The 15023-nt window shown below is 43.2% G+C and overlaps 1 protein-coding gene across 4 annotated transcripts in view; it reads right to left on the minus strand.

The window, feature by feature from the left end:
• The window catches only part of IGSF9B (immunoglobulin superfamily member 9B), a 1286301-nt gene that overhangs the window by 875570 nt on the left and 395708 nt on the right, over positions 1-15023 (minus strand). For all 4 annotated transcript variants that reach the window (XM_085647232.1, XM_085647230.1, XM_085647233.1 and 1 more), the window contains exon 5: positions 1358-1475. In XM_085647232.1, the coding sequence (XP_085503358.1) occupies positions 1358-1475 (118 nt within the window). The remainder of the gene's footprint in view (positions 1-1357; positions 1476-15023) is intronic.

The raw sequence follows: 15023 nt of genomic DNA on the forward strand, positions 1-15023 counted from the left end.
GCTTTTAGCCATGCTGTACAGCATCCTCTACCCTACGCTGTGCAGTACTGCATCATCAAAAAGAAAAGTCTTCTTTTTTTTCCTTTTTATTTGCCTATTCAAGTTTGATCTGCAAATAAAATTAAAAGAATGCACGAAAGTCTTCTGAAATACAGGAGAGGAGAAGCTACACAGAGAGCGCGAGTGAGGGAGAAGCAACGGGTGACAGAGAAGGAGGGTATAGGTGGGGGAAGCAGCACAGAGAGCAGAGGGAGAAGAAACAGGTGAAAGCAACAAGAAGCAGGAGGAGGGGAAGCACACAGGCTAAAGTATCAAGTTAAGTATTTGAGGGTGAGCATGGTATGGAGGGGAAAAGCACACGGATGACAAAAAGTAACACACAGTGCAGGGGTAGAAATTACACTAGGGTGACAGCTGGAAACACATCCACTCTTAGAGTAGAGTGTTAAGCAAAAAGAAGAAAGTAGTCCTAGAAAAGCACACAGCAGAAGCATAGTAGGCAGCCTAAAGAGACGGGAAAGAAGCCATGCTTCATGGGAAGCATAAACTCAAAGCTGACAAAGTGGGACACAAATAAGGAGGCAAAATAAGGAGGCACATGAGTGTGACCGGAAAGCCAACCAATGATAAGCAATGGCCAGGCTCCAAAACCCCTGCATGTTCGTGGTAAGCTCAGCATATGTCTCGCAAAACACAGCTGTACTATCTTACAGGCTCAACCTAAAACTCAGCCTGCTCTGACATTAGGTGTAAAAAAAACAGACGTAATTGTTGCCTTTCTGCAGTCATGACTGAAGCAGTCGGTGAAGTCGACCTGTTACATCAGTGTGCCGCAGTATGATAGTACCTACTGAACTGATCGTTAAGGCTCTGCATGAAAGCCATGAGCTAGATGGCAAGCAAGATCACAGACTGAGGACAGAGTGGCAAAATACCAAATCCACAATAACATGTGTAAACTGGGCAGGAGGCCCAGGCTGGATGTCCCTCTCACATCCATGCAAGCCTTTGAATATGAGCAGTGCAGAGGGCTTGCGAAAGAGTTGCCTGCGAGATAGGTGAATATGAGGGGCCACTGTTTGCTTACATAGTAGTGGGAGAGAGAAGCTGCAGCACAAAAGGTGTCCTGCAAAAGGCACCTTCTGAAATGCCTTTCTGCCTTTTGCAATGTAAACGAGAAGGAATTTAAACCCTATAACGAAGCAGCCCAAAATCAGGAGCTTCTCCAAAGCATTCAGTGCAGCCAGTATATCTCGCAATCATCAGATTGAGTTAATGGTCAGTGTACCCTAGATGTTAGTTGGAATCAGGGGACTGGACTTCAAGAAACAGAGAGATGAAGGAAGGGATGCCTTACCTTGCACAAGCAGTCTCGTAGTGTGGACGGCTTCACCCTGAATACTGTAGGCGCGGCAGGTGTAGGCTCCCCGATCATCGCGGCCAATGGAGGCAACAGTCAAACTCCCATCGCTCACCTACAAAGGGAAGAGACACAGTAAAACTGAGCATAGCCATCTTTGCACCATGGAAGCTTTACAGAAGATGCCCATTTGAACAGCATAAGCGGTTGGTAGTTGTCGTGTAAGATGTCTTGCAGGTCCATGCTTTATCACTCCTGTTACTGGGTATTCTGGAGCTTATATTTCCTGTCACAGTGCAGTACTTAATGTACAAGAATGCAAACTGCTAAAGCTAAAGATACAGCTGAACACTTGTCGAGGGACAATTTGCATGCATTGGGGGCAATTCTAGAGGGAAGATCCATGGAAAAACTGTACATCCTCAGCAAGAGATTTGGCAGTACCACTGCTTTCGAGCCTCTCACATTCTAGGCAAGCTACTCCCCAGGAGTGGAGTCGGCACATATACCAAATTCTTTAAATCCTCATTGGTAGGTGTGTCTGACCTCTGCCTTCCCATCTTCATCTGACTGGCTAGTCTCGAAGCACTAATTCACAGCAAAGATAGATCTAATGATCAAATTTAAAGAATAGAAAAATACTATAATTAAGTGCATCACTCCTCCACACCAGGGCAAGGTTTGTTGATCACTGCTGACCTTACATCACCAGAGCAGAATTGTAAAGATTATTGCGGCACAATATGGATAACAAGATGAAGCAATCAGAGATGCCTTGTGCCTGATTGAACTTCAACCTGTACGTTCCTCAGACTTGGTTCCAGCAGAGAGTGATGTAAACAAATGTATGCAAATCTTAAGCCATTGGACACGTGGGTAGGGAACCTGAAGATCTCTGTCCAAAATTAAGCACCCAAAGCTGAAAATGAAGCAGTACACAGCTCTCTCAGAGGGATCAAACTCCATTGATATCAAACAGAACATTGCCGTATAAGAGGAATCATTAAACTTTTCTTGACATTTAAGAAATATGTCATCCTCCAAGAAGGATCATTGGACACATCTGAAATGTAATCAATATGTTGCTTTCCCAGGGGTATCACAGGATGCCTTTGAAAATTAAAGCAGTATGAAGCCACCATAGTGCAAAGATGCCTGTGAAAAACAAGCAGTATCTAGCCCTGCCAGATTAATCACTGGATGCTTCTGAAATTTGAGCAGTGAGACTCCAACCTATAAAATCCTTGGACTACTTTGAAATGTGAGCAGTATGTAGCTCCCCCAGTAGGTAACATTGAATGCCCCTTAAATTTAAAGCAGAGGAATTGCTGGATGCCTTTGAAATTTAAGCAGAATGTAGATCTCACAGAAGGATCATTGTGCAGTCCCAATAATTATGCAGTAACTGACTCTCCCAGATGTCTATTATCAGAAGGGTCTGAAATTTAGGCAATAAATAACACTCCCAGCAGGATCATTGGACGACTTTGAAATGTAATTTAAAAAGTCCTCACCCCAGGACCTCAGACACATCTAAACACTGAGCATTACATAACCCTCCTAGTGGGAGGCTAAGCCCTCTCTTATACTCTTTCCCATATTATCCTGGGCAAGACAAGATCTTGTCTTATTTGATCGTCAAAGGCCTGATCCAGGGTGAAGCTGAACTAAATCTCGCAGCATTAAAGTCTGAGGTTGAGAACACAGTGCACTGTGAAAATGAGACAAGAAGGAATTAGGTGTACAGAGTCAGTAGCACCTTATCAATGGGATGAACTTCTGAAGAATATTGAAGGATATCAGTTAATGCAGTGGGATTATGGCTAGGTGTGACAGAACAGTGGGTAGGTAAGCAGGGAGCTGGGTAAGCAGAGGGATTCATAATTAGGGATGGGTAATGTGAGACTATGGTTAGATGCCTTGAGATTGGGAACAGGTAATGTGTGGTTGCAGATAGATAATGTTGAATAGTGGATAGGTGGTGTGGAATTGTGGCTAAAGGCTGTAAGAGAATGAGGGAAAATTCTGGTTTTGTCAGATACCACAGGACTGTGGAACAGCCCTGTGGGATTCTTGAGGTCAAATTTCATTGCCGTGAGTTTACATGAGAGGTATACAGTAGCTAGTCTGTAGACAACTTGCGTGCGCACACACACGCAAAATGCCTCCAACAAATAAGGTTTATTGTACTTAACTAGTTTGCCTCTCATCTCCACTTTTCTAAGATTCCTAACTCTCTCATGTTCATTTATAGTACATGCAATCCCCTCTAGATCAGTCTTCAAAAGGACCCTGTCTTTGGTTCCTCCCTGGGACTTCTGTGCTGCCTGAATTTCCACTTCATGCTTCCACTTAAGACCCCACCTCTTCCACTATTGATGTATTCCTGCTGCTTGTCCTGGGAAAGGATCTAACAGCAGAAAGCTTATGAAACACTTCTACGTGCAGAGAAGAGAAGCTCTCTCCTGAGACATCACACTTTTGTCACGAATTAGTTGCACATCCAAGGAAAGTGGTTCAGCATTGGAGGTGTGATGAGCAATAGAATAAAGGATGGGGAACAGCACAAGATAAAAAAAAAAGAGGGAGAAAGAGTAAGAAAGAAAAAGATAATACAAATAAAGACAAAATAGTAAACACAAGGAGAAGTGGAGAAAGAAAGAAGAGTGGAAACAAAGAAAAGAGTACGAAATAGAAAGAAGGAGGGCAGAAAGGAAGACTTGCACTTTCGTGATTCAAAGCGTCTCTTAAATTTCTTAAGAATGTTCTGTGCCTCCCGCATCACACTCAAGTGTGGCCTTCAGTACCAAGTGTGTACTTTTCGCTGCATGGCCAGGTCTTCACAACAGCCAAGGCTTAAGATCTTAGACATTTAATGCACTGACAGAAGAGAGCCTAGAAAACCAGTATGCCAAACCTGCAAGTCAGCAGTGGCTGGGAGCCACTTACTAAGGGATATATATATATACACATACACACATACTGAAATAAACAAAGGTTACAGGGACGTTATAGATAGGAAATAGAACTTGAAAAACCTTAGAAATTCACTTAAAAAAAACAAAGGTTACATCGATGTTATAGTTACGCTCAGATTTAACTTGCGCAAACCATAGAAATTCAGCAGTTACCTGAGCTAACAATAACTTACACCCCGGCAATACACTGCTTATGACCTCACATATTACATCACTCATGATATGGTCAGTGACAACACTGATGACATCTCAAATGACCTCACTGATGACATCATCCAGTGAGTGTAAGTGTTTTCTAAGAATTTGAGAGTTAAACTAATATACCAATGAGTGATACTACTTTTAACATATAATATGTAAGTGGCTGTGTGTATGGGTGTGTGAGTGGCTGTACTGGTGTATAAGTGGGTGTGTGAGTTACGCTGGGGACAGCAGGGGAGTGTTACCAATAGGTTTCATATTGCAAAGGGGGTTAGACAGGGGTGTGTTTTAGCACCAACCCTCTTTTCCCTGTACATCAATAGGGTAGTGCAGTATTTCCATATTTCCAGAATCATCCCACTGACGCTCCTACCCTAGCAGGCATGAAGATTCCTTTGCTCATGTTTGCGGATGATACTTTGATAATTTCCAAGACACAAAAAGGACTCCAGTCGGCTATTGTTAGATTTGAGGAGTTTTGTTGGGACCATGACCTTATAGTTAATGTGGAGAAAACCACATTTATGGTTCTACATAAACATAAGATTATAAAAGGTAGCGTAGCTAGGAACGAAGCCATCTTAGAGCAGACTCCGTTTTTACATATTTGGGGATTACTTTAGGTAGAAAACTTAATTGGAAGCCCCACATTGACCAATTGGGCCTTAAACACGCCCAATTGTCCGGTGCCCTGTTGAAGGAACAGCGTCTTTCCCACACCAAGCCTGTTGCACCTGTCCTAAAAATATACAACTCTAAAAGTAGCGCCTCAGTCTTATATGGGGCAGAATTATAGGGATTTGACAACTTAGCCCCTTTGGCTATAGCCCAAAACAAATTCCTGAGGGCCATAACTGGTCTTCCTCAATCAACACCATTATTGCCCCTCTTTTTAGATCTGGGTTGCTGTTTTATTGAGGACACAGCGCAATTTAGACCAGTGGCTTATTGGAGAAGGCTTTGGGTCACACCAGAATTGTTCCTGTACGCCCAGGCTCTTCTTGAAGTCAGGGAGGCAGATCGTATGTGTAAAATTCCCTGGCTGAGACAGGCAAAAGAAATATTGAGCGAGATGGGGATGAGTAGACTGTGGGAAAATCCCGTTGACAATGTTTTTCCTTCAAAGAAGGAGTTTAAGGCGGTGTACTGGAACATGGTCAAAATGAAGCATTTTTCCCCTTTAACAAGGCCGTCACTAACAAAGGAGTTTCTAGAGCATAAACAAGACACAGAGTATGAAGGTTACTGTGATTTTATTACTGTTTTTAATGATAGGAAACTTTACCATCAATTTAGAGTGGGTTCACTCCCAATTAATTTGTTTGTTAGTAAATGGCATGCCCTGAACCATAGCAAATGCCCCTTTTGTCCAACTCAGAATGAGTCCTTTAGTACACATTTTATTCATTTGCCCTGTTTATAAAATTCCTAGGCACAAATGGCTCAAACCAATTTGCTTGACTTTGGGTATTAGTTCTGGAAACAAAGCATTCAGGATTTTAAAAACAGATATTGATGAACCCATAGTGATTGCAGTTGCCAAATTTCTAAGTTGGATGTGGGCCATACGAGCAAAGAAGATGAGGCTATCATAGCTTGTTTTTAAATGTACCCACCTGGTTATTTAAACTTATAAGCTGAGATTACTGATACTGATCTTTGCGACACAATTGTCAGAAGTTTCATTAGCTTTAATTATTTGCCGGTGAGAGTTATCATGCGCGGTGACTTTTAGGACTCCGTAGAACATGGAATGATATGGTTGCATAATTATCGTGATGTACACTCTTTGAGCCAATTTTTGGTCACGTTATTTGCTCGACTTAGAAGATTACCCTGACTCTAGCCATTTACATGGTGTGGACCTTGAACTTTATATGTATCTGTTTTTCTGAACTTGTCATCGGACTCCATCATGTATACTTTCATTTGATAGCCTTGAGAAAGTCTATAGTACTGACGAGTACTGACGAAACACGTGTTGGCTGTGTTTTATCTTGGATATTGATTGCTCTAAGAAATAAAAGGAACATCTTCTATCGACATCACGTGGACTTTTCATCATATTTTGTTGGAGCTTGGACTGCCAGACATTACTTTAGGATTTATGAAATTGTTTATTTGACTTTTTATGACAAAGGGTCCCCATTACTGGTCATTCAGCTGGACCATCTTACATGATTTGTGGATGTGCTGTATTAGCTCTTGTTTTCTTTCTTTAATTATTTATTATATATCAAGACACTTTTTCATTGTGGATCTACTTTCTTTTTGACCGTTATTTTAACGTACAAACTTGTAATCACCTACAAAAATGAATCAGACAATTATGTTTTACATGTAAAACGTCTTTTATGATTTTTAATCGAAATAAAGACATATTGAATTTAATTGAATTGAGTAATGTACGAGTGAGTGGGTGTGTGAGTGCTTCTATGGAGGAGTGTGAGTACTGGTAGGAGTCTGTTCATGGGTATATGAGTGGTTGTGTAGGTGTGTGAGTCGGCATACGAGAGGTTGTATGGAGTGTGAGTGGGTGTGTCAGTGGTTCTGTGGATGATGTCATGACTGATGTCCTTTGAGATGTCATCAGTGATGTCACTGACTATGTCATGAATGATGTACAAAGTGAGATCATAAGCAGTGCATTGCGGGGTGTAAATTATAGTTAGCTCAGGTAACTGTACCTGCTGAATTTCTATGGTTTTGTACAAAATTGAGCGTAACTATAGCGTCCCTGTAACCGTTGTTTATTTCAGTGAATTTTGATGTTTTTTAACTAGTAGTCGCAATTGCAGAGTGGTGTAAAAAGGGGGCGGTGCCTCTGGCCAGCTCTCAGCAATTGCGCTGTGTGGGATTTACTGGAGGTGACAGGAGGTGTTCTTGGCCCCCAATGAACCTCAGCATCTGAGTGGTGGAGAAAGGTGGCATGGCCTCTGAAGACCTCTCAGCAATCCCACTGTGTATGACCTACTTGAGGTAAGAGCAGGGCTTCTTGGACCCCAAGGACCCAAAGCAGCCAAGAGGACTTCCAGCAATCCCGCTGTTTGGGAATTAGTGGAGGTAACAGGAGGGGTAGTCCCCCCCCCGCATCCAAGGGGACTTCATCCCCCAACCAGTAGTGCATCAGGAGGTGCGTTTGCAGAGTGGTAGTGAAAGGGGGTGGGCCTCAATGACTTGCTGGGCCGTCTCTTTTTTTCACTTTAGATTCACAGTCTTTAAAGGTTTTTGCCATCTAGTGCTGGTGCAGACTTTGCTAATTGTTTTTCTCTGAAGACGTTTCCAGGCACAAGATACATTTTGATTCCTCCATGAGCCCACATTGCACCAGGGCTAAAAGTCCACCTCAGACTAGTTTCTTTCAGTGCGTGAGTAATGTCAGTGGAGTGCAGTAGGATACGACAAAAAAGGTATGTGCTGTGCACTGTGAAGGGACTGAATATGAAAAACATACTGGATCATCACCGCTTCCGAGAGGCAGGTAGGACGTATGTAAATCCGCAGCTCTACAAGCTACAATGAGATGCTTCCAGGGTAAGCCACATTTTATGTTCATAGGAAATGCTGCTGTATACAAACATGCGTTGCATAATCTGTAAAGTAGTATTCTCCATAACGCACTGGCTAGTGAGCAGATGATGCAGATGTTTGGAACAGTTTTTAAAAATTGGCAAACTGAAGCATCTTGGGGGGCTTGAATGCCCACTCAGCAGGGCTTTTTGAGCATGTCTAATGCTGACCAGGTAAAAGATTTTCATACATTTATCATTCTTCCGAATGGAATGTGCCTGGAGCATTAAATGTAATGTACGCTGAGTTTTCGCATAACATGTTTCAATACACCTAGCGACCAGTCTAGCAATGGCATTTTGCAAAAGCGACAGAGTTGCTGTGTCGTGCGTATAGGTTTAGTCCTATCACTGAAATACCTTAATGCTCTCTTCTTGACATTAAGTGTGTGCAAGGCCCTTTCAGCCACAATCCCCGAGTGGGACAGGAAAATGGGAAACTGAATTGTCTGGTTCAAGTGAAAGGGAGACACCATTTGGAAGAAATTTCGGTTTTGTTCTTAAACTCCTCTCTCCCAGTGCGCCTGAATAAAAGGTTCATTCAAAGTAACTCACTGGCTATTCTGAGAGAGGTGACAGCAACACAGAATGCCACCATCCAGAACAAAAACAGCATTTCAAAAGAGTGTGATGGTTCAGACAGAGGGTCCATAAGCCCTGCTAGGACCACGTTCAAATTCCAGGCTGGCTGTGGATCAGTTCTTAGAGGAATCACTTGTTTAAGGCCATCTATGAATGTGCAAACCACAGATATTCTAAAAAAAACAATGTTCACTGTTTTGCATGTAGGCTATCCACTGCAGCTAAATGTAAACAAATATGTATGCCAACCCTGCCTTTTGCAGATTTAAAAGATAACAGGCACTGTCCTGTACTGATGCTTTGGGGTGGGGGGTCTATTTGTTTACTCAGCCAGTACCGGGCAAACCGCTTCCACTTTGTTGTAAAGCAAGTATGCGTAGTAGGTTTACATTCCTGCATGGGGCTTACATAAGCTGCTCTGGATGCTTGACGTAACCAAACTGTCAGACCCAAGTGCCATACTGCTATGTTCAGCCATCTACGTTCTCCGTGCCTCAGCTGGCTGTGATGCTCAGTCAGTAGTTCAAATAGAACTACCACGAGTGCCAATGCTGACAAATAATTGAGCTATTTGACCGTAGAAGAAAAGAAAAACAACTACGGGTGTACTAATTAATAGTATTTAATCGCAAAAGATCTATTTTTTACACAGTGAATTAATTATCATGAGAATATAATATGGACACACAAACATAACGACAACTGATGTACACATATGAAAAAGAATTAAGGACAACAATAAGTACATTCAAAAAAAAACTGGAACTCTACTGACTTAATGGCAAAGGTACAATTCTGACAAAAAATCGTACACCACTCCTCATTCACACACACCACTCATACACACAGTTAAATTAGAAAAACCTTTGGTTCTAATAGAAGTCAGTAGTTCTGCTCTGTGTGAAAGCTATTTGAGAGGATGAATCTACATTTCCAACAAGCCGAATTACCAAGGCAGTCTTGCCGAAGTAGGTGCTGCCGGAATGAAGGTTATGGATACTGGCTTTATTTTCCTCACAACGTATGGGATCAGAGACAATGGAGAAACAGCAAAGGCAAATATCTCTCATCAGTTCATCCATAGTGCATTGCCCTGTGAAGCAAAGTTTTGGCATTTTGCAGGGCTGCGAACAGTGCTCCATTATCGAAAGTACCATAGAAGTACTGGGGAATTCATATCCCATTTGTGGACATGTTGATGTGTACTGCATAACAGGTCTGCAAAGTCATTGTCCACACCCAGTACCTACTCCCCAGGAAACTGAATGCAATTCCAAATGGCTCAATGCCATACATTGAGCAGACAGCTGGACCAATCGAGTCTCCTCCTTGCTCCTGGATGTTGTGCATTGCAGTTATGTTGTCCGTCATTATAAGGAAGTTCTTGCCTCGGTTGGGCTTGTATAGGGCCCGAATGCTGGCCTGGTTACCATAAGTTTAGGATGATTTATATAGTAAGTCTGCCTTTGCATCCTCCTGGTACACTGAACTCAGATGTGCTCCCTACCCCCTGAGTGAAGAGGATATAGTAATGCTATTGGGTTCATACAGGTCTACTGTGCAACAAGTTCTTGTTTCACCATACAAGAGAGTGCTGAGTCTTGGGATGTGGCAATGTTAGTTGTTACTTTTGACCTTTCGCTTATGACTATTAGCTCGATAAGCACTCTTGCAGTGGGTAAATGTGCAGTTTTGCATGTGGCACAATTGCAATGCATGAAGCCATCATCCCCAACAGTTTCTTTACCAATCTTACCAAAAGGGGACATGGTGTCTGAAAAGGAGGCAGGAGCTTTTGGTATGCCACCACCATCTTTTGGTTTGGGTTGGCTTTCCCAGTGATGGCATATAGTTCAGATCCTTGAAAAGTCAGGATCAGATGTGGCTCCAGATGTGACTTTTTGGCACTGACTGTAAAACCTAGGCTGTGTAACAGATTTACTGTCATTTGTCTGTGTGCTAAGAATTTCTCTTAGCTGCCACACTTTATCAGCCAATTGTCTTGGTAAGCAAAGAATGGATGATGTGCCTGCAGAGGTGCACAGCTAAAACCACTAAGCATTTGGTAAATACTATTGGGACTGTTGTGACCCCAAAACTGTTGAACATTGCATTGCTAACATTGTCAAATTAAAACAAAGCACAGGTAGTAGTGATATACCAAATGTATGGGGATATGGAAGTATGCAACCTTGTGAATCGAGAGTGGCCATGCGGGGAGCAGCAGAATTACATTTTGCAGGGTTGTTAGATGGAGGTGCTCTGCTGTGATGCAACAGTATAGTGGTCTAAAGTCTAGGTTAGGCGGCAGAGTTCTATACTTTTTGGGAAACACAGTACAGGGAGTAGTACACTCATTGACCCCATTAGTGAGGTGGCACTAGCTTGATGGCGCCTTTGGCTAGAAGCATCTATATGTCTTTTTGTAACAGTTGTAGATGGTTGTAACTCATTACATGGCGACATGGTGGTATGTTTGGAGGAGTGGTACTCCAGACAGTACCTCAGCTGTAATACAGAGAGCAGCCATTTGATGAGGGTTATGTCCTCCAGTATGGAAGGAGGAACCTCAACATTTCCCCCAACCAGTGTTCTGCGATATGGGGAAATGGTAGGTGAGTCACCCATTCGGATGTAGAGGAGCCCCTGGAGGCAACAGTCTACCCTTGCCTCTTCAGTTGTCATGGTTGCCACCTCTTCTGAAGGACTCTGATCCCCGTGTGCTTTGAAAAGACTAAAGCTGCTCATAGCCCTGTCTCTGGGAAGGAGCCAAGGATTTGGGGCCTCCTCTCACTTGTCACTGAAGGACACCGACCTATGTGTTTTGGTCTGTATCACACCCATAGCCTTGGCAATCTCTGTGTCCTCCTACATCTTCCAGAGCATCAATTTAACCTGAAGGCCAAACTAATGCTCCCTGTCAAACGTGACACTGATGACGTGCTGTTGTACCTATGACCTAAAGCCTAAGACCCTTCGCCAGGCACAGACTCTCAGCAAGATCTGGTGTTGATCTCCAGGGAGGCAGTGACAGCAGAGACCAAGGCACACCCAATAGTCAGACCAGAAACAAACTTCTCTTCCACGACTAGTTCCTGCTCCCTCTTGTGGAAGACTTCGATGAGGTGCCTTATCAACGCCTCCATTTCATCCCGGTGATGATCACACCTACAGAGCAGTCCTATCGAACTGACAATCCTCCACTTGGTGCTTCAAGTACAGCCACATGTTTCTCAGCCATATGGTTTTTCTTGCACTCAAGCCCTCCAGAACATTTTTACCACCAAAATGTCCATCTGCATCTGCCCCCTGATATAGACTGGGTCATCTATGGCCACCTAATACTTCTTTTGGACCAGTGGAATGACAACACAACTCTTGACCGGGTATTTCAAGTTTTCTGGGGTACATTTTATAATGCTACTCATCATTGGTAAGTATTGTACTGCTCTCGGTCTTAGAGAAGGTTTCCACTTAGAAATCATCTTCCTCGTCTGGCACATGTAGTTTTAGCTTGTAGTGCTGCACTGCCTTTTGTCTGACTGCATGGTAGGCAGTTTTAAAAGTGTCTGTACTGTGGGATACTGAATATGAGAGAAATTGAATCTGCATATGAATTTGCTGCCAAAATGATTGAATTGACTTGGAACAGGTGGGAACCATTTTTTTTTGCACAATTGCACTATAGGCCTTAGTAAGGTAGAGGCACCATCTTGGTCGGCACTCTAGCTGTTTTCCTCAAGGCCTCTATATAATGACGAACGTGGCGCAGATGATTATTAAACCAGCACGGTCTCAGACCTGGTACATTGCTTTTGTTGTTGTTAGTTTTAAAAGTTTTAAAAGTGTTTTTACTGTGGGGTACTGAATTTGAAGGAAATTTAATCTGCATATTATTTTGCTGCAAAAATTATTGAACTGATTCTGCAAGCCCCATGGGAGCAACTGGGAACCATTTTCTGCACGATTGCACCTTAGGCCTTAGTAAGCTAGAGGCACATTCTTGGTAGGCCACTCTAACTGTTTCCTTATGGTCTTTATGTGAAGACAGTGGCATGGGCGAGCCACTGGCACATGAAAACAAGCATCAAAGTACGCCCGTCTGCGCCCTTCGTCCGGGGCCAGGACCCCGGCTCCTTTGACACAAAAAGCCTTTCAGGTCAGTGTGAATAACTCCTACCGTCATGCAATAGACCCGTACGCTGTAGAAATGTCAAGCAAAATTTGCCCATTTCACCCTCAGCCTCTCCTTAGGCACTTTAGGGGGACCAAAGGGCAGACAGGTTTACGCCTGTTATGCATCAATTGTAGATCGTTGGCTGCCATAAACTGGACGTCTTTTCCTTTATCCGGGATAATAGGCCAGACATCCTGTTTCTGACGGAGACAAGGCTACATGAATGCCGTGAGCCAGACATAGTCCAAGCCTTTTCCCAGGATACCGTATGTCTCAGTGAGATTGTGAAAGACAAATATCAGGTGTGTCCTAACTCCTTCCACTCTTAAGGATTTGGAAAGGTTGTCCTTTGCTTACTCTCTCACACTGACCTTTACCTTCTCTGAGGCCCTACTTTATAGGCCACTAGGCTTTCCTACCCATTTCCTCAATACACTCCATGAGACAGTCGCAGACATGGTCCCCAGTGAGACCAATTTCTCCTTGCTGGGAGACTTCAACATCCATGTTGAGGACGGCACTAATGGTGCTTCCAATAGCCTACTTCAGGATCTTGCCTCCTTACAGTTCAAACAGAAGGTCAGAGGCCTGACCCATGAGAAAGGGCACACTATTGATCTGGTATTTAGTAACAACCCCAATCTACAGGTACTACAACCATTACTAGTTATATGGTCAGGCTACTACCTGATTCCCATTACCATGTATCCTACCTCCTCTTTTAGTGGTTCACCTCAGTCTATGAGGAAAGACCGCTTCTGGTCGAAATTAGACAACAATATTGGAAAGATACCCTGAGGAAGTTCAAGCCCGATTTAGGTGAGCATACACTTGTAGCGAATTCCAAGGTTTAAACTTGATTAACAACTCCCTGAACCAGGTCATCCTGGCGAAAGCACATAAGGGCGTGCAGCAAAGTAAAAAATCTCTGTGGTTTAACCCTCATCTGTTATCACTCAAGAAGAAGTGCAAAAAACTAGAGAGAAAATGAAAAAAGTGTCATGATGAATCTAGCAAGCTTGAGTATCAGGACACAGTCAGGCACTATCACTCTAAGATCAGAGCCACACAAGCTTCTTATTTCACCATCAAAATTGAGAAGGCCTCCAATTCGCCAAGAGAAATTTTCCAAATTTTGAAATCACTTATAGAGGTAAAATCAGACTGTACATCACCAGTACAGACAGTTGCTTACTGCAACAAACTGACTTCTTTCTTCTCTAAGGAAATCACAGATATTTACTCCTCCTTTCCGCACAAAACAAAGGGGACCTAAGTGTGTGCTGCATTCGATATGGTGGACCATGAAGCATTCATTAAGTTGTTCTCAGATGCAGGGATAAGTGACTGCACACTTAAATGGCTGACGTCCTTCCCTGAAGGCATAACTTCCCAATTGCTGGAGCAAACGTACTATTCAGACATTTTTTCTCTGAAATGTGGAGTACCACATGGCTCTACATTAATTCCTACCCTCTTCAACCTCTACATGTGCCCTTTGGCAGAGCTAGTACAAACGTTTGGATTGACTATAGTCTCTCACATAGACAACACCCAATTAGTCGTCTCTATCTCCCCAGAAAACAGCTCCAAGTGTAAGCAACTTGTTCCCTGTTTAAAGGGGGTGGCTAACTGGGTGGCCAGCTGCTAGCTCAGTTAAATGGGGACAAGACAGAGCTTATGCTCCTAGGTAACAACAGAGTTAATCAGGCATTATTCATCTTGCCGGAGTGCCTTGGGAATACAACTAGCCCTAAAAACCAGATAAAAAGCTTAGGTGTCCGGCTCAATGACACGCTTACCATGGAGTCCAAGGCCAACAAAGTAGCTGCAAAGTTTTATGGAATACTAATGACTGCTAAGGAAAGCGATACACCTTCTGACCTTCCTTTCACAAAGACTCATTGTACAGGCCTTGATCATCTCCTGGCTGGACTACAGGAACTCCTTATACCTAGGTTCTCCACAATATGTTAAAAGAAGTTTACAGCTCATTCAGAATGCGGCTGCCTGCCTCCTTAAAATTTCAAAGCACCTGTCCACAAAAGGGGCCTTGGTTGACTTCCACTGGCTCCCCAATGAGCAGCGGATGCAGTTTAAAGTTCTCTGCATCACGCATAGGCCCTTCAATAACAATGGTCCCCAAATACTACGTG

Source organism: Triturus cristatus, chromosome 3_2 (genome assembly GCF_964204655.1).
Source record: "Triturus cristatus chromosome 3_2, aTriCri1.1, whole genome shotgun sequence".
NCBI classification, from domain to species: domain Eukaryota; kingdom Metazoa; phylum Chordata; class Amphibia; order Caudata; family Salamandridae; genus Triturus; species Triturus cristatus.